At 45.3% G+C, this 26,648-nt stretch overlaps 1 protein-coding gene across 1 annotated transcript; it reads right to left on the bottom strand.

Moving 5' to 3' along the window:
- Window positions 1-26,388, bottom strand: LOC147016658 (uncharacterized). Its single transcript, XM_085847948.1, has 10 exons — window positions 26,346-26,388; window positions 25,934-26,186; window positions 19,264-19,352; window positions 13,903-14,290; window positions 13,671-13,774; window positions 13,373-13,471; window positions 9,817-9,912; window positions 9,612-9,734; window positions 1,620-1,921; window positions 1-1,513 (listed from the first exon to the last, which is right to left on the bottom strand). The coding sequence occupies exons 1-10, from the start codon at window positions 26,386-26,388 to the stop codon at window positions 1,265-1,267; spliced, it is 1,746 nt and encodes a 581-aa protein (XP_085704074.1). The 3' UTR covers window positions 1-1,264.
- Window positions 26,389-26,648: the final 260 nt, after the last annotated feature.

The raw sequence follows: 26,648 nt of genomic DNA on the forward strand, positions 1-26,648 counted from the left end.
TATGGATTGTGTTGTATGTAATTAAAGTTTTACATCACCTTCATTGCATGATTTCACAAATGTTCACAGGTGGTGCACAACTAAAGTTTCAGTGTAAATGTAAGGACATCATCAGCACAGTGTTGTGAATTTACCGTTTGCCTGTTCACGTAATACTGAAGAAGAGCCGTGATGGCACAGCACTGTCTGATGCTGCGATGAGAGCATCAGACGATGTGATGACGGCACAACCTTTCATGTCTTCATTATTGAAACACAAAAAGTCAAATTCCAAAAACCGAGAATTACTCAACCTGATTACTGAATGTTTGACTGCATTCTACCATTAAATTTTTTTTTAATTAAAATGAACTGTTGGAAGAGCAAACAACTTCAGTGAATTAACATGAAGAATCAGGTTTTACATGAATTACAAGGACAGTAGAAGTGAGATCAACTTCCAGGAAGTGGGATTTGAACCTGGGCACCGCATATAAACCAGAGGTTGATATGAGAATGGCAACATGCCAATTGCCTTTGGGGGTAGGGAGGAGGGGGATCTTCTTTTGAATGCAGCATAGCGCTGTGGGTAGCATCATTGGCTGAGGATGCGGATGTGCCACTGCCCTCTAGATTTTCGCAAGAATTTATAATTTGTTCATCGTGCCGGCGATAATGTGCTTACTGTTAAAACGGGAAACCTTTGGGTATTTAACGTCCATTGAGGTAGCGGTGAACGAGCGTCCTGTCTGCTGGCATATGACTAATGCCAGCAGACAGGGCCCCCCGTTTAACGTTCATCTGAGGGACGGCACACACATTCATGAATCAACCTGCCTGTGAAACACAAGGATGACAATTTCAAGTTGGGATTCAAACCCAAGCTGGACAGTTTGGGGGTGGGTCTGTCAGCGGGGGAGTCACGTGCGTTTCACAACTAATCAGAGACTCCCAAGCGCAATATGTGGCTTCCTCAAAAATACAAATCAAATTCACAAAGTTGTATTTACTGCTTGATGGTGTTTTTCATACAAGTCTCGAAAGTGAAAAAAAAAACAACAAAGGAGATAGTAACGATTAGTGTTGTCAACCGAACTGGTTTTCTCTCAACTCAACACAGGAAATAAAACAAAAGCTGTTCATCGTTAATGTTTACCACATATGGATCATTCTATTTAACCAGTTCACCACCCATCCTAACTCTCTCCCCTTACATTTTATATTTGCACCGAATTTTCACATCCCCTGTTATGGTTCTTTTCATCTCTGTCCCTCTCACACGAGATCAACCAAGAGCTGACTGGTTGTGAGGTGGAAGTCGAGCCATGTACAAGTTGTGCCTCCGTCGGTGTCTGGACAACGTGGCGTACTGAGCAAACGCTTTTCCACAGTGCGTGCAGCAGAAGGGGCGCTCGCCCGTGTGCCGTCGCCGGTGGTCTCGTAGGTGCTGCGTGCGCTTGAACGACAATCCACACTCCTCGCAACGATGGCGCTTTAACTCTCCCGTCGTCACCGGCATGGGCATCGCACAAGTCTGGAGGCAACCACAAAATAATCACCAAAGCCTTCAATCAAAAACATGTACACGAAGAAACGATGACAATAAAAAATATCTTCTGGGGAAATCAAATGCATTGTACTTGTAAGATGGTGGAAGGGCCGCTTGGACCTGGCGTGAGGCCGGGTTCCCAATCTCGACCTTGCTGGATGTAGCCCGACCTGTCCGTCAACCCGATACCATCCCAAGCACAAGATGTATCACTGCTGAGGATATGGGATGCCGGAGGAATATCAGGACCAAAGGGTGCAGCAGTGGGCATTCCTGGGGCCCATGAAGAGCGACCTGGCTCGTGACTAGAGGTATTACTGTGACCAGGTTGGCTGGGTTCAGACTCATTGCAGAATGCTGGCAAGGTCGAGTTTGTAGCATCGAATGACCGGGCTGGGTGGAAATCAATTCGTAATACATCAAGACTTCGGCCAGAAATATATACAAAACTCAAATAATAAAAATAATTACAAAAAAAAAAAAAACAGAACTTTGAAGAAGTGAATAAGAAATATAAATGGCTTCACATCATGAGAAAGTTCAAAGAGAAGTCATTTCAGGCACGGTCACAATGAGCCATACTACAATCAAATCTTATAAAGATGAAAATACTGAGAAAAAGAACGATAACAACCAATCGAGAGAGAGATTATACATTCATGATTGAGCGCCAGTTGAGATCTGGTGACTTGTTTTGTCAATCTTGTGTTTGTATGAAGTAATTTGTGTAAATATGTGAGATGTGATGTGTGTTCACCACATTGCTCAATGGCTTTATCATTTAATAGGTTTACCATTTAACGTCCCTTTCTGCAGCATGTAATAGCAAGTTCAGCCATAGCACTTAGGAAATGCAATGGCACATGCACCTGCTCACATTATGACATCATAATGAAAGTGAGGATAATTAAGAACAAGGGGAAAATGTGACAACAAGCAAACACTGCAAAAACAAGAAGCTGATACTCTGGGTCTCCTGCCTTTTGGGTGACTCCTCGGAAGAAAATAATAATTTTAAACATCCTCAGAAGAAGTGTGACTCGGGTACTAACCTCAATCGAAGAAACCCCCCTCTGCCCCCAAATAAAAACAAATCACCAGTACAAGTGGAAGATAAGTTACTGAAAAACACTTTTCTCTACAACTACAATGCCAATCAGGCTCTGCAGTGTCAAGTTTGGGCGGTGCGAGTCTCCCGTTACAAAGTTACATCAACGTTCCCATATTTGAAGCAGGCTTTTCACGTGAACCTGAAAAATGCGGGAAGCACAACCATTCATATTCAAAGTTCCAAAAGTAATTCCTTCATTCTGGATCAATGGTTTGAGTCTGTTGTTCAGATCATTCAAACCCGGATTTTGTAACAAACTTTCAGTCTGTGGAGCTGTGACTTGGCCAACTCAAAATCTCCAAGTCTTCCAATCAAGGGTGTTAGAAATGTGTGTGTGTTTTAGTGTTCCCATATTATTTAAAATGGTGTGGCAAACACCCACAATGCAACTTGACGGCAGTGGGATCTTGACAGTCTTCTTCACCTGAGAAGGTGGAGACGTTTCTGGAAACCCTCAACCCCGACCCTGAAACAAGCCCGGATGGCATCAGCACATGTGTCCCCAAAAAACTGCTCTGCTGTGATTGCACATCCTCTTTCTGCTCTGTTCACCCTTTCATTTGCTCTACATCACACTGCATCTGCCTGGAAGTCAGCCAACACCACTGCAATATATAAACATGGAACAAAAATAAGTCCTCAACTCCAGGGTTATTAACTTACTTCCAATGGGAAGCAAAGTAATATAATCCATCATTTTCTACAACAGTTTGATCTCAACCCATCAGGTCGAATTCAGACCCAGTCACAAAACCTTGGACATGCTGCTTATGTTCTGCAATCAATGGAAAAAGTCCCTCAATCTCAAACAGGAGATCAGGGCTGTCTCTCTCCACATATCTCAAGCATTTGATAAAGTCTGGAACCTCGCCTTGATATCCGAGCTCTCTGTCTGCGACACTCGATGCCAACAACTCTCATGGATCATTGATTTCCTCCATTCTCATAGTCAGCACATGCATCTCAAGGGCATCCTCTCATCTCTCCGTTTCAGAAAAGGAGTGCACCAAAGCAGCATCTTAGACCCAGGCCTGTTCCTCATCTTCATCAAAGATCTTTCTGATTCTTTGGAAAATCCTCCTCATCTCTTTGCTGCACAACATGCCTTATCTTTCAGACAGGCAAGCAGCAGCTTCTTCCCTCCCTGGTCTGCCGGGAACCCACTTCTGGTGAAACCCCCAAAATCCAGACTCACTGCTCACCTCCACTAATGTGTTCCTCTTTTTCCGTCACTTGAGGAACAAAATTCCTCAGTCTGTTCAATTACATTCTTCTCTCCAGAACTTCGAGATGGCTGTTCAACCACCACCTCAGTCATTGCCATCGATACTCATGATCCTTTCTACCCTCATTAACTTTCTCCAAGCCCACTCTCCCTTCCCAGGTTATGTCACCCACCCCCCTCACCATGCTTTTCCATTTTTGTTTCTTCCCTGTTTTTACCTTCCTCCTCTTGCTCTGTTTGAGCTTGTATAATGTTTGTTCATCCCATGTCCTCATCCACCCATTTGCTCTCGTTCTTCCCAATGCCAATTCTTCTTCCGTGTTCCTCCGCACTGCTGTTGATGTCTCTCCCCTTTCCATTATGTTAGTTTTGTTCTGTGTTCTTTTTCACGAGCCACTATTTTGTATACTGAAAATTTTTTTTTGGGAGCATTGGATTCACCACCCTCACACTGTGGTCATTACACAGGAAATAGCAATCGGTGCGTCATGCTCATTTCTACACCAAGACAAGATGCATGTGGTTAAACAGTTACTAGTGTAGAAACAGTGATTTTCTGTGATCACAGAAAACACAGAATTCACGGAATCGGTGACTTGAAGACAGAAAACAATTTGACGTGGAAAGTATTCATCTTTATTCGCTTTTAAATCCGTTTACTCCACAACCGCTTGAGCTATTCACACAAAACTTTCACCATGGGATCGCCTTCCTCTGGAGAATGTTTGAACAAAGTTACATGATTATTGGATGGAAAATGCGTCTGGCGTTCCAAAAAAAAAAACTTTTCTGCAGGCATGGGTTGCAGGGTGTTTCACGTACGGCCTCGACCTCGCTTCGCTTGGACTCAGCCAAATTACACCAAAACGTCATGGTTGGTTCTAATTACAAACAAAATGTCGGTCATCACATGCGTACAACTGGATAAACTTATTATGGTGAAAAATTGTCCAAATACTGATGAGATTGTCAAAATAATAATAAAAAAAACTTTAACAATTAAATTTTTTAAACCCTGGAGTGTTAATGACAATGTATATACAGGACTGTACTGCCAAGTCCATGTCCTTCCTTTGTAGGTAAGCATACATTGACATCGTAATCAAAATTTATTTGGTTTGGTGCTCTGTCCATGGATTCGGTTCCCAAAATATTCCCACCTGCCATTTATGATTTTATTTATTATTTTTACTCGCTGACATTTATAATTTAATTATTCCTCATGTTTTCATGCCATCCTGATGACAAAATGTACCACATGGGGCATTGTGGAGGATATGAGGAATGGAGACGCATCTGGGTGATGTGTGCTTGCGCTCGCACCCGAGGAAACGGCCGTGGGGAAAAAGCTCCCGGAAAGTTAACAACATGGCGATAACGAGTTGCAGTTGAGAGAATGGCATTTCCAAACCCAAATAAACACAATTAGGGTTTTGTATGTGCTTTTGAAAGAGCTCAGCAGTACAGTGAGGACTTTCATGCAGATTCTGTTCTACAAGTTCTGTGACAACAGTAATGACTGCAAAAGACAACAGTTGAAGATCACCTTGCAAGCAATAAGCATGAAAAAAGAAAATGCCGATCTCCGCTGTCATTGCCAGAGGGAGGCGATGCTGAGCAACAATCAGGAAAATGACAAGTTACTTTGCCGTCGGCCTTCAAACCAAAAGATCTTCGAGAGGAATTCATCCTTGATTTTGTGAGGTTGTGCATTATGGCTGATATCCCCCTCGACAGACCGTGGAGAAGATGCGCCCGTTCACGGTGAAACACTGCAAGCAAGGAGGAGCATTGCCACAGGCACAGACTATACATACCTCGGCAAATTGAGCTACACTTCAATATGGTTGTGAAATTATTCTTGGGACTGAGTTCCAAAGATAAATTTCAGGTGAAAAGATTAGGATCTCATCAGCCTGATTTAATACTGGAGTACTCATCAAAAAGACAGATCACAATGGTTCAGTTGGTTGCGGTGTCTTTATCTTTTCAATTTGATCTGTTTATTGTTTTATTAATCATGTTTAGGCCACGAGACACGCAACGCTTTTGTTTCATGGCAACTCTCATGGAAATGGATTAAACATCACTGGTTGATTCTTTATAAGAAAATGAAGACTAAGATTTGCTGGTCATTGTTGGAGAAGCAAGCAGGAAATTGTATCACAACTTCTGCTTTGGGCAAGCAAGGCAAGAGGGCTCATGGCCACTCTGTTCTCAACTGTGTGGAGAGAGAAAGGGAAAGGGAAAGGGAAAGGGAAAGGGAAAGGGAAAGGGAAAGGGAAAGGGAAAGGGAAAGGGAAAGGGAAAGGGAAAGGGAAAGGGAAAGGGAAAGGGAAAGGGAAAGGGAAAGGGAAAGGGAAAGGGAAAGGGAAAGGGAAAGGGAAAGGGAGAGGGAAAGGGAGACAGAGAGAGAGAGAGAGAGAGAGAGAGAGAGAGAGAGAGAGAGAGAGAGAGAGAGAGAGAGAGAGAGAGAGAGAGAGAGAGAGAGAGAGAGAGAGAGAGACAAAGCCGACTCGGGATCAGCAACCAATTCTTATGGAAGATTGTGAGGCTTGCAAGAAATTCATCATAAGTACCCGAGTTCGCTCAGATGATGACGAAGACACTGAATAGTTAATCACATGTCACTGGCACATCTTGGAACAAACATGAGACTTTATTTATTGTGGTTATGAGGGTGTGGTTGCTTTGGTTTTTAGGACTTAAGGGATGGTGACAGATTGAATCCTCGAAAATAATATGGCTGCACCTCGGGGCATGATCGCTGATCACTCATTTCTCGTTCAAAATGGAGTGATTAATCCATGTTTGTCAGCACTAAAATGAGTCTCCAGTCATCCATTTCATCAACAAAAGCTGGAAGAAGGTTTAGGAGTGTGCAGAGAAGTGGATATCCTGAGATGAGGAGAGGGAGGTGAGTGAACGGCATCGTAGACTGTGCTCAAACTCCACAGTCGACATTTCCACAGAGGACGTGTTACGGCTATCATAGAAAGTTTCACTAAAAAGACGACGCTTGGACAAGCTTTTAATTCAAGCTGGTCATTAGCTCCAACAATTCCATGTCAGGTCGACAAAAGAGGCTGTGAAGTGTCCCCTCCAAAGAAAACTCATAGACTCCAGTGAAGTTCAACTGGTCCCAACAAAACTGCTGCACGATCTGAGAATGTTCTGAGCCAGTTGTATTAAATGAGGGAAGAAAGATTGCTTATTTAGGCAGGCAAAGAAGAGGAAACATGATAAACTGGCCATTGCAGAAACATTGATGCAGGTGAGATTGCATTAAGACAGTAATTTTGTCAATGTTTACCAAATAGCACAAGGTGTCTTGAGATTCAAGAAATCTGCTACTGTTCTCATTTGAATTGAAAAGTTGATGCTGAAAGTATTCCCTCTTAGTGGGGCAGATAACAGCAATTTTTGAGAGGAATCGTGCAAATGATGATACGAGCATCAAATTTGGCACATTTGTTCTCCAGGGGATTCTAATCAAATCTGCCTGATTGGCCACTTGAAAATCCAAATTTTGAAAAATTTGAAAAAATAAATAAATAAAAAACTTCAAAAAAGTCAAGATCACGAATCAATGTTGGATGCTGGCTGAGATTGGTGAATGTTTCAGAAACATCATCAAAGACATTCCAAGTCTGCCATGGAGTTTTTTTCCCTTTACCGCGGAAGGCAGACACGACGTCACATCCAGTGAACGCATGGAAGTATGGGATCCCTCGAGCTTTCTCAGGCCCGATTGCAGAAACTACCTCATGGACTGGAATCCATCGCTCCTTGGCTCCTTGGCCTAAGGCAATCCACATGTTCTCAAGACCTAGTTCCTGTAAGGATGGCAGTACAGATATTGCTATGACTGGTATGTCCGTGTCATTAGCCTTAATGATAATGGACTTGCTACCATCCGTCGTTGCATCCCTGGCGTGTACAAATATTCGAGTGTCAGCTTCTTCATGACAACATGGAGACACAGCATCCAGTGATTTCCTTGTGTTGCTTATGGCATCTTCTCCTTTTGTGACAACGACTGTGCTTGCCGTCTGTGCTTCACACATCTTTTCCACAAGGAAGTGAAACAGCTCAGTCTTGTTGCTGTCATCTTGAAGAAAGCTTCTCCAGTTACTTGGAGTCTTACTGGTTCCTGTCACTCTTCTTCCGATTCCTTGCCCCATTTTCGACCTTGCCTCGGACTTCAGACTTAACTTCTTGTCCACATCAAACACTACGTCCACCCTCTCGTACCTGGCACCATAGGATTCCACCTTTGGGATGATGTCTTCTTTAGCATAGTCATCAAATATCTTTGAAGTGCGTGGAGGTAGGGCATTGATAAGTGCTGAGCCATCAATGATGACTGCATCTCCCTTTGGTTCTCTGTCTGGGATGTTCACTTGCGCTTCAAGAATTTCAGCCAGCTGTGACTTCAAATTTTTTTGAAGTTTTTTTTTTTTTCTTCAAATTTTTCAAAATTTGGATTTTCAAATGGCCAATCGGGCAGATTTGATCAGAAAGCCCCGCAGAACAGAAATGCCAAATTTGATGCTTGTATCACAATTTGCACGATTTTTCTACTATCCACTACAGTATCTTGAGAAACTTGATTAATATTGTTATGTGGAAGGAGGGGATCCATCGCTTGAGTTGTGAGTGTAACACGAGTAATAGGACTTTGGGACTTCTGGGGCACCCTAAAAAGTTACACGTAAATGAATGGGAAAAATTTTGGAAACTCATTGACCAACATCAAAATCCTCCCAATTTCCCTTGTTTTACTTCCTTTAGAGTTTAGACCACACTTTCGAGACTTTTCTTCCCCAAAGTTTCCCAAAATCTTCCTCCCTCTTTCACCAAAACCCAACTGTTCACCACTTTTAACCACCCCAATTTTTCACCAAAAATCATATTTCTCACTACACTCAAACAGCGAACCAACAAATATTTGTTCATTTTATATTTTAGGGAATAACTTAATTTTCTGATAACACTCATCACCATATTGTGTAGGAATAAAAAATATACCTGAACTTGGTTCTTGGTAAGCATCTTTGTTGAGCAGAGATGAAATGACAAACCTCTCTTAATGCTCTTGTCTGAGCACCTTCTGAGCCACAACTCATTTTTAAGCCACGCCCACTTTTTACTTAGCCCCGTCCACTTTTTCCTAAACTCCACCCACTTTCCGCTAAGCCCCGCCCACTTTTGTAAGCCCCACCCACTTTTGCAAGGACCACCTACTCTTACATAATTCCAGTTAGGTCCTGCCTCACAAGGCTTGCCTCAGGAATGTTCTTATATAAAGGGCTGCAACACAGGCTATACATTGTACTCTGCTGCTCTTATGCTACATATGTGAAGAAGTAGGAAACAAGGAGTTTGTGTCACATTGCCGCCAACAGCAAATGACTTGTGCCGTCCTTGTGCCGTGTGCCGTCCCTCGGGTGGACGTTAAACGGGAGTCCCTCTGCTGGAATTAGTTGGTGGACGTTAAAGATCCCACGGTGTGGTTCGCAAATAGGCGGCGACATATTGCCGCCACCATGAACAAATTCAAAATTTCTGTCCTAACCAGCAGAGGGCATTGCGTCAGCGGCACAGCCGTGCCCTCAGCCAATCATGCTACCCACAGACGAATAATAATAATAATAATAATTATATATATATATATATATATATATATATATATATATATATATATATATATATATATATATATATAACATTTGTGTTAAACTTACTCCGCATTGTGCAGCTTCTTGAGTCCACATCCACCTTCCACTCCAGGGTAGCACCACTTCCAATACAATCACCACCACCACCACCACCGGTATTAGCATCCTCATCTGCCACCTCCTTTGGCACTGCCAACACAAAACACTCAAATCTATAGGGTAGCTAATTACCATGGATGATTGGTCTAATAATCTATCATTCGTGAGTTACCAGGCTGGGGATCAGCTTCCCCGTTGACTTCTCTCTTCACTTGTACTGTCTCCCAGGAACCCTCTCTGTCTGCAGACCATGTCTGCTCACCATGATCTAGTACAAAGACAGTCTTTATCAAAAATCATATATTCTTCTGGGACTCCTCATGATGCAATATTTAAAGTTGTACAACATTAAATGCTATAAGAATCTAGTGAAATTCTGGGAGAGATATTTCAAGTTCAGTATGATGTTTCAAAATGGGGAAAAAAAAAAATCAAAGGTCAAGTCTTAACATTGAATAATAGTGGTGGCTAAAAAGGGACTAAGGGAAAAACCTCACATACATGTGAAGTTGAACAGGAACTACCAATGGAGATAACAGGTGAAGCCAGACCTTTGAGAAGGTGGCAAATTACAGGCAGGTCACCAATCATATTACAACAGTTGAGCAGCAGACCTTGCAATGTGTTCTCCTGAAACAAGATTCCATTGAGTCTTAAGGCTTTAGACTCAACAGCATTGAAAAAGAGCCAAGTAAGAATCTGGTGAATCGGCCCACAATGGATATGAATATTCCAACACAATACTGGAGATGAAGGTCTTTCACAAGTGGGAAATATGAAGGAAGGACTTGTCATAGCAGAGAACGTCCAACTGCCTTGGATGCCAGCCTGAAGATTTCATCAGCCCAAGAAGATTAATTACCTTCAGCACCTAAAGTGGACAGAGGTTACATTTTCATCCCTGTCTGTGAGCATGATATCCCAAAAAGTTGTGGAAGGATTCGGCCATAACTTGGTGGACAGGTTGTGTGTGTGATAAGGACGAATTACTTCGATTTTGGTGAAGCTTTTAAGCAATTCTTCACCGTTGAGTGATCGGGCTAAGAATGATATACAGAACAAGTAAGAATCTGGTGAAAGTTGTGGATGGAGTCAGACGAAATGTGGTGGATAGGTTGAGTGTGTGAAAAGGATGAATCGAGTCGATTTTGTTGAAGATTCAGATCTGGATCCGAGAATTTTTTTTAATTCCAGGGGATTCTTAACCATCGAGAAATGGGGTCAAAAACGACACATAGCATGATACAGTATTTCAAAAAGTTGTGGATGGATTATGAAAAAAAACAAAACTCAGTGGATGAGATGGGTTGGTGACAAGAACAAGCCAATTAGATTTTGGTAAATGTCCGGGTGCAAATCCGGCCTATCAGTGGGATTCAAAACGTAAATTGTTCAGCCTGGCGGAGGTATGCGCTCTACCAAGTGCCGTTCCAGTTGCAGATGTGCCCACATTCGAGCTGCAGAGGATGGACCTCAGTCTCAGGTTGGTCACATGGGACTCAACTGGTTTGGAGGCTTAAATATTGTAGTCTGTAACATGTCGCATCATATTTAGTTTATAATGGAAGTCAATGAGCAGACTCTATTTGGGATGAGGGATGAGCAACATTGATTGCAGTCATTCACAAAGTGGTGAAGGGTTTACCAAGGAACTTGAGTCGTAACTTATAATATACAGAAGGAAGAATATTAGACCAAGAATGCTACTGGGCTACATTACCTTGAGGTCAAAGTGAGAGTAGAACAAGAAAAAAAAAATCACGTGAAACAAAAAAAACCCCCCCTGTTCACAAAAATGGAAAATGGCCAAATCTAAATGGAATGTGCTCTTCATGACATTATCAGTGTTGTAAGAAGCACTGAGAATGCTAGAGAAATGGCCATTGGGATTACTGTCCTGCTTGGAAGTCAAGGTATCAATCCATTGCTGGCATGAGATGACATTGCCACTGCATGCATAAGAAACTAGGGGGGGAGCACTCAGTAGAGTGCAAAACCTCCGCCGCCAATACTGCTCGGTCACTCAAGTGAACCTGATATCCTATTCATTCAATTTGACGTCAACAGTGCTCACAGAGTTATAGTTTGCAACTTTCCCTTTTACGTTTAACTTTTACATACTCAATTCATTAGTCATAACTAGATTCCTTGAGACAGAAATTGATTTTACGTGGGTATATCCACCTGAAGTTCCAAATCAGCCGCAATTATAATTTTGGCATTTTTTTTGTTGGAAATCACTTATAACATGTAGAAATGCAAAAAAAAAAAATCGAAATTTTGTTGAAAAAAATGTTGCAAAATTTTTTTTTTCTCTAACAATTTTTTTTTGGGGGGGGGGGGGTTGGAAATTACTTAAAACATGTAGAAATGCAAAAAAAAAAAATTCAAATATTTTTTTCAAAATGGCCACCATAGCGGCCATATTGGACTTTGGACCGAGTCCAAAATCTAATGACATGATCTTTGGACCATACCTAATCACCCCACCAAGTTTCGTCGAAATCCGTCGAGTTTTTCCATAATACTGTTCAAACAAACAAACAAACAAACAAACAGAAATGGGTGAAAACAGTAACCTCCGATCTTCGATGGCGGAGGTTAATAAGGGACAAGAGGAGGAGCATGCCCAGAATAAAGCAGTCAAGATGGAAGTCCAAATTGGTGATTGGCAATCAGGGTGTTTGAGAAAAGGTAGGTCATGAGGTCTTTGGCTATGATGCTTTTTGAGATCCTGCTGACAATAAGAAGGCTTCCGGTCTGTTTAAGGATCTGTTTGGTTCTTTATTGTGGACTGAGGTGACTCGCAACCTTAAAGTTTAAAGGGAATAGAAGTCGTCTTCCAAAAATGATCTGGAAAAAAACATACATTAAAAATATGTAGACAGAGGGACATCTCGCTCTGAAGAGCTTGCCTGGATTGGTGGACCCAAGAGATTGGGACGTCTGGGTCCAGTAGCAAAAGATGCATGAAGGCAGGAAAGATGACTTTCCATTTCGCTTGGTGAGACGACAACATTAGACAATAAGTTGTTAGTGAAAGTGAAGGCGGAAGGAAGGGTTGGTGAGGACATTGTAGCACCATTATGGGCAAGGGAACAGATAGAGGAGGGCACATGTCCTATCAATATGCCACCAAGACTTGGATGAAGGGAAAATGGCCAAAAGTTGTTTTCTATCTGCTATGCAAAAAATAATCATGGAGTTCATGACCCCTTGATCCATAATGTATTCCCCATACATCCACCCATCACTCCCATACCCTTTCATATTGTTTTTTTCTCAGGAAATTCCAAAGAGGGTTTCAATCACTCATTGGACTTATCTGAGACGTCATGCTAACAATGTTAGAGATAACACCTGTATTAGGCATAAACGTTGTTCCATGATTATTTATTTGTAAAATTGCAATTTTCTAAAACATAACAGTGAGAGGTTAATTTTTCTAAATGGGTAGTCGATTGAGAAATGTATCTCCAGATGTTGAAGGACAATTTCAATGCAAACAGTTTGCTCGTCCCAGCCACCAGAGGGAAAGGGGATGTTGGGTTGCTAAGTGTTCATGTTGCTCAGTTAGAATCAGAAATAGCTGTACACTCAAGATGATACTTGGATTCTCTGATAATATGCACAGGTCCATCAGTTCGTCGATTATGCAAAAGCCATAGACAAAGCCAATACAGGTAAGTAAAAAACATCATCCATCAGTAAAAAAGGAACACAGTTACCTTTGTTATTTGCAGATGCAATGGGATCTGCACAACACACACCAGGTGCGTAATGGCCCTGGGATGACTCCTCAAGCATTTCCTCTTCCTCCTCCACATCTGCATCCATATATCATTCACAATAAACAAGTACAACCGAAGAGCCAATTGCATCATCAGATGAAGTCCATGCCATCCTTATGTTTTCAGAATCCTTCGAAAGTGAGAAGTTTCTCAAAAGAAACACCAAGCAACAAATTATCCAACAGGGACAAAGGACGGTGCTTGGAAGCAAACACACACGCACATATGCACGCACCATCGTGAATAGCAGTCGAACAGGCGGGATTAATGTCCGTGTCCTGAACATCTGTAAAACCCATATCCACCCCTAAATCCAATCCTGGGTCCAATGCTGCAAACCTGCAAAACAAGAATTGGGCAGTTACTGGAACCTTGGGTATTCCTTTAAAACCACAGAAGTGGAAATTCATTCACTGTATTCTTGGATATTAATTTTTATAATCAGTGTCACACGTGCGATGCAAGACCTGTGTGCCGCTTGCAACAGCTCCTGGCTCAGCGTGCTGAGGGTCACCACGATGGCTTCGAGCAGTGCAGGAGCCAATGGCCGTACCTCACCCGGACCAAGTGACGTCTCAATGGGTGAGTGCAGCATTGGCACAGCCATAGTCTTTACGAGGCGTCTGAGCGCGGCATATGAAGCGAATGGGAGACGCTGTCGTGCGGCATCCAAAAATTCTGCACGAATGGTTGGTTCCTCGGCACAGGCACGCAAATCAGCAAGGTCTCGGATGCCCAGATAGCGTGCGACTGCACAACCAAATCGTGGAGCCATTCCCCGCTGTGACAGCCACGCTGAGAATGAGCGTGTCGGCTGGGGCACATTCGACATAGTGGGGTATGTGGATGTGATATCTGTAGGAAGTTGATGAGAATGAGAAGAGTCAATACGGAAAAGAAATGGAAAGAATAAAAGCAGGAAAGTTCAGCAAAGAACTGATACTACGTGTGTGTGTGTGTGTGTGTGTGTGTGTGTGTGTGTGTGTGTGTGTGTGTGTGTGTGTGTGTGTGTGTGTGTGTGTGTGTATACACATATGTATATATATAGTTGTGAATTCGCGCCCGCCAGCGTGCGAACGACTGCGTGTAGCCAATAGCAGCCGCCTCGCCCACCAGAACGGACAATTCAGTCATGACCCTCCGGGAGCTACCACCCGGAGCCAATCACGGGTGGGGGTTTAACCTCACCACAACTCAGTCCACATTCCACCCGCGCGAAATAGGGTCCGATCACCGAATGGTGGATTTACCTAAGTACTCGCGCGAGTAGCGTACCGAGGAGTTGTACCACGCCACAGGCTGACTCCGGACACGAACCGCTAAAGCGGTTCGTTCCGTATTACAGGGATAACCGAGCGGAGTTATCGTCGGCCTTTACGGTTCCGATTAATTACCGGGATGTTGAAACCCACTACGAATCCCTTACGTGATGCAAGATGGAGATTCAATAAAAGGAAGGAGACGAAGCAAAGCAGGAAACAGTTCAACAAGCAATGCACATTTATTACGGAAACACGGAAGGCACATATAGTACAGTCAAGACAAGATGCAACAAAAGAAAATGCAATACGACTGAATAAAAGGGCAATTATTTACAACACTTATACAGTTCAACTTGTCGGGACTCGGCGCCACATCACTCATACAAAAAGCAAAGGAAAGAAAGCCACCCTCACAGGCAAGGAGGCAGAAAGGTCCGTGGAACAAATGTGCATGGATCCTGGAGGAGCGACCAGGTCCACGAGACCGAGAAGGTCTTACCCGCATCCTCATGACGCGATGGCGGGCAAGCCGCAATGTTCGCGCAGCTGCGCCCGACTCCGTGCCCCTGGCGTGGTCGGCGAGCCCTCTCCGGCGTGCTCCGCGCAAGCAGTTTTGTTGGCACCACGTTTAGGGTGGGGGAGGAACGGGGCCCCCGACACTATCTCAGCGTGGATGGGGAGGAAATTGCTGATGCTCAGGGAGGGTGGAATGGCTGGCTGGCTTGGACCCCGCGACGAGACGAGCGACCCCCACACCGCAACCTCGTTGCCGATCGCCGTCTTCACTTGACTCAAACTTGAACTCTTCACTTGCCCCGACCAGCCACCTGCAACTCAACCGCGCGAACTCCCCGCGAGTCGCCTTGTGCTCGCATCTTTATAGGGCGCAGGAGGAGCCTATATGCAAATTCCAGGATCAAAATGCGATTGGAGGCGGGGCCACGCCACCCTCTGTTCAGCCATTGGTGCGGCAAAAAGGGGCGTGAGCCTTTTTTGATCCGAATTCCTCTCGTAAAGAATCCACGTTCATCGCGCTTGGAGGTGGGGCCATACCGCCCGACGCTCACACATTGGATGGAGAAGAGGGGCGTGAAGCCTTCCTGATCCGAATTTCTCCCTCGGAAAGCACGCCATTCGCGCTCGCGGCTCAATGCGTTCGGCACCAATCGCCGAATGTGCCCTGGACAGCAAGACGTTTGGGGTTGACTGGTGGTGTGGTCGATGGTTGGAGGAGGAGATAGGCGAAGGTGGTGGGGGGTTTTCTGTGGTGGTTTGGAGGTTGGCGGGCGTCGTTTGGGAATGGCGGTGAAGCGATGTTTATGGGATGGAGTTGTGAAGGTAAAGGTAGTGGCTGCTTGCGTTGTTGGTGGCTTAATGGTCGAAAATAACAATAGAGAAAGAAAAATGGCTTACTCAAAGCGTCGCAGCCCGAATGAATCACATATGTCCTCTATACAACGGGTTTGGGCTAACTACACATGAACTTACCGATATATCTCACCTGAGGACTCTTTATGGTGTAATGCGAATTTCCACAACCTTAACAATATATATATATATATATATATATATATATATATATATATATATATATATATATATATATATATATATATATATATATATATATGTTCTCCACCATTCTGTCCGTTCAGGGTGGGGTTTCCGCTGTTCAGGGAAAGGCTTCAAAATCGAATTGCCACCATTATTTTTTTCTCTGTAGCAGTTTTCAATGCTGTGGTTACCTGATTGGGTGTACGGGTGGATATTTGGAGAGGTGAGTGTTTCCTGAGAAGATTAAGGAATGTCGCGTGTTTGTGGGTCTCAGGTTCTGGTTCTATTAATGTTAAAAAAACTTCCATGCTTTGAAACGTCACGAAGCTAAACACTTTGAGGCTATTGCACGATTTATTCTTCTAATATCCTTTTTGGAATGTCATTGTAGACTGTCGCTGACATGGTTCAAGCCAAGTAAAACAAATCCCAAGAAAATCGGACAAAATTAGACGTCTTTCGACAAACAACTGCATTTTAAATAACTAAATAGATGTGTCGCTTTCGGACCTGTCCCCTTAGGGGTTTTTATTTAATTTTTTTGTATACAATGTCGAGACTCGTATAAGAGCTGACACACAGAATGTACAACAAGGGGGAGACAACAGGGGCAGGAGAGAGAAAGAAAAAACATTGAGGAACAGAGGCATGAGATCTGTGAAAAGGAGAGGGATGGGATGGGGAACACAGGGTAAACAAGATGGACACGACAGGGACTTTCAGGTCCTTACATGACAGGACTTTCAGGAAGGAAAGCATGGAATTTGAAGGAAGTGGGTTTGCAGTGGATTAACAGGGGTTGAAAAGATCAAGATTTTGGTTGGGGGAAGATATGAGATGGTGGTGAACAGCTGTTTTGAAGACTTGAAGGGAAGAGTGGGATAGAAGAGAGTGTGGGAGTTTGTTCGAAAAGGCAGGGAAAAAAAGAGGAATGAAGACAGCAGGGGGCGAGGCTGAAGAGGAGAGAGTAGAAGACAGAAAGACCACAGACCTGCCTGCGGTGAGAGATTGAGCAGCCCAAAGACTCAGCCTTTTCACGGAAGATACCAATGATCCTGAATGCCTTGGTTTCCACAGCGTGAAGCCAAGAAAGGTGAGACGCAGGAGCACCAGCCAGAGGGAAGAGCAGTATTACATCAGACTACGGATGAAAGCTTTGTATGTGGGCAGCTCAGGTGTGCCAAGGAAGGACTTTGCACGACAGAGGATGCGCACTGGGTGACTGGCTTTGGAGGCCAGGTTGGAAATGTGGCTTTTCCAGGAAAGATCATGGCAGATAGTGAGACCCAGAAGCTTGAATGAAAGGACTTCAAGAGGATTGTTGAGAAAGTAGATGGGGGGTTTCCAGATGGTCCTTTCAGAGAGACATAATGAGTGTGAGATTTGTCAGGATTGAAAGACATGTTCTATATGTTGGACCAGCTTGCGATTTTATCCGGATCTGCAGAGAGTGAAGAGGGTTGTTCATAAGGTCTATTACGTGGACGTCTAGTCGACGCATGTTTGCATCTTTAGATGTCCCTCGAGGTGTTCTGAATGAAATTGGGAGAAATCTGGGGGAAAATGAACAGGTCCTTGCTGCTGTATTGTGAGATGCATGCATATTATATTTGAAAGCTCTTCTCGACCATGGAGAGAGGAGTTTGGACCTGTTCCCTTGGGTTTTTGCTCTGTCTTTACCCTGGATTTAATTTGATTTCATGTGGAACACCTCGAGGGACCTCTAAACACATTGACGGACCTCTCGCAATGCGATGCATGCACACTATATAGGACCCTTTTTAAAACACTTCCCGGATGTGGGGAAAGGAGTGGGATGTGAAGAGGAGAGGAAGGAGAGTTGAGTGGTTGAGAGAGGAGGGAGAGAAGAGAGGGAGGAGAAGAGATGGGGGGGGGGAGTGATGTCATAACTACTTTAAAAGATTTTGAAATACTATATAGATCCCCTTTGAAAGATCTTCCTGGTTGCGAGGAAAGGGGAGAGAGGAAATAAGGGGGCAGGGAGACAAGGGAGGGGTAGGGATTGGAGAGGAGGGGGGAGAGAGGGAGAGGGTGGAGGAGAGAGTGCTGCACTTTACTAGGAGGAGGGACCAAGGAGGGGATAGCGAGAGAGAAGGTGGGGGGGGGGAGAGGGGAGTGGTGGGTGGACAAGAGAGTGGGTGTAGAGGGGGAGGTGTATAGGAGTGGGTGGGGTTGAGGAGAGGGGTAGAGAGGGAAGATCTGACGTCTTGAAGTCACATTTTACATTCCATGGAATTTCCACGGGTCCCTGCGAGTAGGCTAATGCTGTCCGTCTGTTCCGATCTGAAACATGGAAACACTCCTCAAGGAGAAAAAATAATGAAGTAAAAGTTGCTTCACATCAATCCAAAGCTCTGAGAAAATGATAATTTTTTTCAATCAGAAAAAAAATTTGAACCCCAGGGGAGGAGGCAACAGACCACTGTTTTGATCATGACCAAAAATCTCTTCTTTTTTTTTTTTCTTTCCTATTAATAAATATATAACGTCCCATTTTTGAGCTTTCAACCAGCACAAGAATGAAAGCATTCTTTTTTTTCTCTATTTATTTGGTGGTATTTTAACCACGGTCTTCTGCAAGAAACAAAATATTAAGCAGGAATGGCCAAAACAAAATTGAGGCCTTAAAAAACAAAAAGGATGGGAATACCAAGACAATAGTTGCATGAAAACAAAGGAAAACTTAGAATGAAGAGGAAAAATGATCTGTAGCATTAAATGAATAATTTAATAATATCATTTTTATTAAAAAAAATTGTTGCAGAACAAATGGAAGTGACAAATACGTGGAAGAAAACAGTTAGCAAGGCCCATCCATTGATTCAACCAAGTTTATGTTCACAATGCCCTGGATATCATGTTCTACAATAAGTAACCTGTGGATCAAAACGCCACGTATGGTAACACAACTACAGGTAGTGGACAAAAAGACGGAAACACCAATGTCAAGTCACTTAATCGGGCGTTGTGCCATGACGTGGCCTGTACGACCTGTATGTGCTGCGGAGTCCACCAGCGTGTGGAATTCTTCAGGAGGGATGCGGCACCATTCTTCCACAAGAAAGTCAATCAACTCACACCTGTTTGATGGAGGTGGAAAAGGCTGTCTCAGGCATCGTTCCAGAATATCCTAAAAATGCTCGTTTAGGTTCAGATCTGGTGACTGAGAAGGCCATGACAAAATGGATAGCATCAGTATCATACGCATCAAACCATTGGGCGACCACACGTGCTATGTGAATGGGCGCATCGGGGGGGTCGGGGGGGGGGGTCTCCTCTTGCAACCATGCTTGCCATAATTATAGGCAACCAGGCCTGTACAGCATTTTTATACATGACCCAAAGCATTCTGGGATGTTACTTGCTTAATTAACACATGGGCCACACCTGTGTGGAAGCTGTTGCTTGGTGTCCCTCACTTATCCAGACGTTTCCATTTTTTTTGTCTACTACCTGTACGACACCAACATTACACTCCATTCAAAAATCTATCCTAACAAAAGAACATTCATGATGACACTGACAATCATTCATGATTCACTATTTTATATATAGTCAGACTAGCCTCCAAAGCTAGATGGTGACTAGACATGCTCCAATGGGCAAAGATACCTTTTGAGTCCTCCCATCACATTCACATATATTGTAATGGAGTATTGCTCTCCTTACTGGGCTGGGGTTCCTGTATTTATCTTGAACCACAGATAGCACTGGAGACTACTAAGACCTGGTTATCAATGGCATAACAATGGATGAAATGAACAGGACATTGAGCGAAGTATGCTAGCCGCCAGTGGAAACAAGGAGAAGCTCACATTTTAGGTGTGAACCCTTTGTTGGAGCAACAGCTTTTGCTTCTCCTTGCCTCCCACAGTAGCATTTTCATCCTTTGTTCTATCTGTCTGCCAATGCAGATTGAAACTAGCCTTCACCAGCAAGACAAGTTCTTCATTCTATCAATGGCAAGAGGCTGAAGAGTGCATCCTGCTCCATGACCAATGCAGACAGTTGGGCAACATCTCTGTTTTCCATCAGCTTTCATCTAGTTTCGTGCCTTCAGCTTTCTCTGCCAACCATTCTTCACGTTACAGACGTGCGTTCATCGAATAACCTTACTAGTCTGTCCAATTTCACCCTTCCCTCGAGTTACTCAAGGTGGCAGCTTATGACCATCTCATGTTGTCTCCCACAAATCGAACTGCCAGCCTTTTTACTTTAAATAATCTTGGGTATCTCTTCGATGTTATTTCTGCCTTGGAATGTAAACATTCAGAGCTTGAAGTGAGCACGCCATGCCCTTCAGGAGGGACGAGGTTGATGAATGGATTGCATCTTCCTGTTCTCCTCCTTCCATATCTGGGTGGATGAGTTGAGTCTCCAGCTTAATACCGAAGTAGAAATTTTTTTTTAGGTGACTGCTTGATTAAAAGTTCCAACTAATGTTTACAAATGGCCAAGTGTAAGTTATAGTTAGAGACGATGTAAAAAAACAAACGTTTGATAAATCCACTTCATGATAGGTCATGGAATAGGTGACATCTTCATCTCATGTATGGAGAAAGAAGGTGGCAGTGGGGTGGGTGTTCAAATGAGAAATAGAAAATTGAGGTGTGGGGTAGGATGGTGGAGAAAAATGTGAGTGTGGGGGAGAAAAGGGGAAAGATGTTGCGAGAAGAGGTTAGGGGGAAAGGGAAGAGGAATATATGGAACCTATGACTGGTGGGTGCGTATGTATGTGTGTGTGTGTGTGTGTGTTTGTGAATATGTGTTGGTTGTTATCACAATATACAGGTTTCAGAAGGTAGAACAGAGTCCTCCCAGGGCTCGAAGTATCCACTTCCGTTTGGGGAAGGGATCACAATTTATGAACCAAGTTGTGAAGTTTTGTTCCAAGAACTCTTATTCAAGATCGTCACTGAGCCCCGGTGTGTGTTTGTATGTGCGGATGCGCACACAGAAGGTGGGGGAGGTGGGGAATGGTTTACAGTTTTTACTGTGTTTTATCTAATAGGTGATATGTAGATCGTCTGTTTCTGATCATCCTGAACTTGTTACTAACTAGCTAATGACAAGACAAACACACACCTGATAAATGTCATGATCCGGTTTGGATAAATTAAACAAAAGTTCCCACAGTGGAGGTCCTACGAAGAAAGATACCTCAATCACACTGGAACAAGCAACGTTTAACACCTGCCTAAAACACAGCTCGCACCTCACAAACAGAAAGCCCCCTCTATCAAGTCATGGACCTGCTGGTTACGCCCAGGACAATGAATTTCTCAAACTGCTGGAGCTTGGAGCAGATAATCACGTCGTCCGTGAAGAGAAGATAACGAACGGTGGAACACTCAACCACCACACATACAACTATAATTGCAAGACACCAAAAGCAACTGATTCAAGCACGGTTTTCAAACCACATAACCGCAGCCACCATGCAGCCATGTATGATAACCAATATTTAGTCTTTGAAAAAGGATCTATTTTCATTTCACATTCATAACGCAAAGCAATATAGGCTACAATCTACAACGAAGGTGGTTCATTGGACAAATAAAGAGGTTCACCTGATGGTAATGAACAAAACTGAGCTCTACATTAGGACGACAGAACAACCTCGGAGCTGCACCACAAAGGAAGTTTTCACAGCTAACGAGAAATCACACAAGGCATCAGCACTGTAACTGTAACCAAACAGGTATCTCAATTAGTCACCTGACCTATCGGTTTCAGCCTCGCTCTGGTATCAAAAGGATCGGTTTCACCCTTGATCTGTGACTGTCGGTGGAGAGAGAAGAGAAGAGAAGAGAAGAGAAGAGAAGAGAAGAGAAGAGAAGAGAAGAGAAGAGAAGAGAAGAGAAGAGAAAAAAAGAGAAGAGAAGAGAAGAGAAGAGAAGAGAAGAGAAGAGAAGAGAAGAGAAGAGAAGAGAAGAGAAGAGAAGAGAAATATTTTTATGGTTCTCGATGATCACAAGCATGAGACATGGTCAGAGTAATGTAGCTTAACCCAGATGGAGGTGTGCAACGATGTACTGGTGCCATACTTGGGTGCAAAATATAACATTGAACAGATAGGCCACAAATGACAGGGTCAAAACCCACAACCACAAACGACAGGGTCAAAACCCACAACCACAAACGACAGGGTCAAAACCCACAACCACAAACGACAGGGTCAAAACCCACAACCACAAACGACAGGGTCAAAACCCAAAACCACAAACGACAGGGTCAAAACCCACAACCACAAACGACAGGGTCAAAACCCAAAACCACAAACGACAGGGTCAAAACCCAAAACCACAAACGACAGGGTCAAAACCCACAACCACAAACGACAGGGTCAAAACCCAAAACCACAAACGACAGGGTCAAAACCCAAAACCACAAACGACAGGGTCAAAACCCAAAACCACAAACGACAGGGTCAAAACCCACAACCACAAACGACAGGGTCAAAACCCAAAACCACAAACGACAGGGTCAAAACCTAAAACCACAAACGACAGGGTCAAAATCCAAAACCACAAACGACAGGGTCAAAACCCACAACCACAAACGACAGGGTCAAAACCCACAACCACAAATGACAGGGTCAAAACCCAAAACCACAAACGACAGGGTCAAAACCCACAACCACAAACGACAGGGTCAAAACCCAAAACCACAAACGACAGGGTCAAAACCCAAAACCACAAACGACAGGGTCAAAATCCAAAACCACAAACGACAGGGTCAAAACCCACAATCACAAACGACAGGGTCAAAACCCACAACCACAAACGACAGGGTCAAAACCCACAACCACAAACGACAGGGTCAAAACCCAAAACCACAAACGACAGGGTCAAAACCCAAAACCACAAACGACAGGGTCAAAATCCAAAACCACAAACGACAGGGTCAAAACCCACAACCACAAACGACAGGGTCAAAACCCACAACCACAAACGACAGGGTCAAAACCCACAACCACAAACGACAGGGTCAAAACCCACAACCACAAACGACAGGGTCAAAACCCAAAACCACAAACGACAGGGTCAAAACCCAAAACCACAAACGACAGGGTCAAAACCCACAACCACAAACGACAGGGTCAAAACCCAAAACCACAAACGACAGGGTCAAAATCCAAAACCACAAACGACAGGGTCAAAACCCACAACCACAAACGACAGGGTCAAAACCCACAACCACAAACGACAGGGTCAAAACCCACAACCACTCCTTTACTTGCAGCTGTATAGTAGATAAGACTTTTCATTGATGATGTGCTAAATGAACGTTTCGTACAAGTCTACTGAAGTCTCTCTGTCTTCTATCTACCTCCTTTCTGGTCTTGCACCCTCTGCTCTTTCCATGCCTCGTCTCCCCCAGGTTTCTACAGGGCACACATGGTCCACCAACAACCCCCTTCTGGTGAAACGACCTAAATCCGGGATCACTGCTCACCTCCACTTGTTTGTTCCTCTGTTCTCCCACGTCTGGAACCAACTTCCACATACTCTTCAATCTCATTCTTCCCTCCAAGTCTTCAAGACAGCTGTTCACCACCATCTCAGATACCCCCCCCCCCAACCATCCAAAACCATGATCTTTTCTACCCTCATTAACCCCACCACCAAGCCCTCTTCCCTTCCTGAGACTTTGCTTCTGTACCCATCTTGTCCACCCCGTGCATTCTCCCCATCCCTCCCAATGTCATCGTTGTCCAAGTCTCCCTCTTCTTTTTTGTCCTTCAACCCTTGATGTTGTTGCTCCCACTCCCTCCCCTCCTCTCCTCTCTTTCTGCTGTTGTCCCCACCCCTCCACTCCTCCCTTTCTGCTGTTGCCTCCCACCCCCTCCATTTCTGCTGTTGTCCCCACCCCCTCCACTCCTCTCTTTCTGCTGTTGCCCCCACCCCTCCTCCATTTCTGCTGTTGCCCCCACCCCCCTCCACTCCTCCCTTTCTGCTGTTGCCCCCACCCCCTCCTCCCTTTCTGCTGTTGCCCCCACCCCACCCCTCCTCCCTTTCTGCTGTTGCCCCCACCCCACCCCTCCTCCCTTTCTGCTGTTGCCCCCACCCCACCCCTCCTCCCTTTCTGCTGTTGCCCGCACCCCACCCCTCCTCCCTTTCTGCTGTTGCCCCCACCCCACCCCTCCTCCATTTCTGCTGTTGCCCCCACCCCACCCTTCCTCCATTTCTGCTGTTGCCCCCACCCCTCCATTTCTGCTGTTGCCCCCACCCCCACCCCTCCATTTCTGCTGTTGCCCCCACCCCCACCCCTCCTCCATTTCTGCTGTTGCCCCCACCCCCACCCCTCCTCCATTTCTGCTGTTGCCCCCACCCCCACCCCTCCTCCATTTCTGCTGTTGCCCCCACCCCCACCCCTCCTCCATTTCTGCTGTTGCCCCCCACCCCCACCCCTCCTCCATTTCTGCTGTTGCCCCCACCCCCACCCCTCCTCCATTTCTGCTGTTGCCCCCACCCCCACCCCTCCTCCATTTCTGCTGTTGCCCCCACCCCCACCCCTCCTCCATTTCTGCTGTTGCCCCCACCCCCACCCCTCCTCCATTTCTGCTGTTGCCCCCACCCCCACCCCTCCTCCATTTCTGCTGTTGCCCCCACCCCCACCCCTCCTCCATTTCTGCTGTTGCCCCCACCCCCACCCCTCCTCCATTTCTGCTGTTGCCCCCACCCCCACCCCTCCTCCATTTCTGCTGTTGCCCCCACCCCCACCCCTCCTCCATTTCTGCTGTTGCCCCCACCCCCACCCCTCCTCCATTTCTGCTGTTGCCCCCACCCCCACCCCTCCTCCATTTCTGCTGTTGCCCCCAACCCCCTCCATTCCTCTTTCTGCTGGTCCGTCCTGAATTCTCGCTCTTCCATGAGCCTTGACTTTGTATACTTGACCTTGACTCATGGATTGCTGTCATTATCATCACAATCAGAGCAAAACCTTCAAATCAAAATCACTCCATCTTTACTTTTCGTGCATCTCGAAGCACTTCGACTTGGTGTCGCTCCATGCCGTGTGGCCTTCAATCACTACGATCCCCCAATTATAACAATCGCCATGCACGGCCCAGCCGTGCAAACGATGCCCGTTTTTACCCCGGCGCCACGTGACCCGCCGCCGACTTCCGTTTCCGGTGTGTCGCGCTCGAGGTCCAACGGCACAGCACGGTCGTGAACATGCACGTGTGTGGGACGCGCGAACAAATGGATGACAAGCGATCGTAATCCGTCGACTTTGTCTCGATACATTACAATAATGATCTCCACCTCTCCATTCCGCGAAACCTCCCCCATTACAAATCCAGCACAAGTTCCCTCCCCCATGAAACCTCTCCCGCACAATCCACCGGCAGGCTTTGTTGGCGACTAGGCCGTACCGTGCAGGACCATGACGGCGTCACCGAGCTCGAGCGTCGTTACCTTGTAAACACGTCATGTCGTGCACACTTCCGCGCCAAGACGTCGGCCTCAAACCCGAAACCCAACACGAACCGGCCTACGTTACCGTGCCTTCACTTTCGAGGCTTCGAGCCGTGCCGAGCGAGCCTCCTTGCTGTGCTTTCCGTGCGCTCATTGTGCTTCTTCCTCTTCGCTCTCGATCGTTGCCCTCTCGATATTAAAGTCTTACCCTCTGTGCGTGATTTCCACGCTCTTACCGTGTCTCTCCCTCTCCCGCCGTGTCTTTCCGCACCGTGCCCCGCCCTGCCGTGTCCTGGCCCCTGGCCGAGCCGTGCTTTCCGTCACCCTCCTCCCCTTCGCCGGAATTTATCCCGAGCTGTGCTTTTCCTTCCTTCGCCGAGTCGCTCGATTTACCCAAACTGTGGCTGACTGTGTTTTTACTCGACCGTGTAACACAACTTGCTCCAACTCGTGATGTGTTCGTACGGCGTTCGTTCACATCGTCCGTCACTTACACGTGCCTTCATGTACGGTGTACGACACAGTGAGGTCACGTGCCTTCATGTACGGTGTACGACACAGTGAGGTCACGTGCCTTCATGTACGGTGTACGACACAGTGAGGTCACGTGCCTTCATGTACGGTGTACGACACAGTGAGGTCACGTGCCTTCATGTACGGTGTACGGCACAGTGAGGTCACGTGCCTTCATGTACGGTGTACGACACAGTGAGGTCACGTGCCTTCATGTACGGTGTACGACACAGTGAGGTCACGTGCCTTCATGTACGGTGTATGACACAGTGAGGTCACGTGCCTTCATGTACGGTGTACGGCACAGTGAGGTCACGACCCTTCCCTGTGGTAATCGATCCTTGGATCGTGTGGTGGTTCATGTGGTTGTCGATGAAACCGAAACGTCCATAAGTAGTTGATGGACGGATCGATAAACACTTCCGACCACCTGCTCCC

Source organism: Eptatretus burgeri, chromosome 11 (assembly GCF_056783735.1).
Source record: "Eptatretus burgeri isolate ZD-2024b chromosome 11, Ebu_testis_v1, whole genome shotgun sequence".
Classification (NCBI taxonomy): domain Eukaryota; kingdom Metazoa; phylum Chordata; class Myxini; order Myxiniformes; family Myxinidae; genus Eptatretus; species Eptatretus burgeri.

What these genes read in the sequence shown, in the direction of transcription:
- LOC147016658 (XM_085847948.1), bottom strand. Translation starts at nt 26,388, where the DNA reads ATGAAGGCACGTGACCTCACTGTGCCGTACACCGTACATGAAG. An exon ending in GCCGTACACCGTACATGAAG is followed by an intron (nt 26,187 to 26,345) that starts GCACGTGACCTC and finishes GGCACGTGTAAG; the next exon opens with TGACGGACGATGTGAACGAA. An exon ending in TGCATCTGCAAATAACAAAG is followed by an intron (nt 9,913 to 13,372) that starts GTAACTGTGTTC and finishes TCTTTGTACTAG; the next exon opens with ATCATGGTGAGCAGACATGG.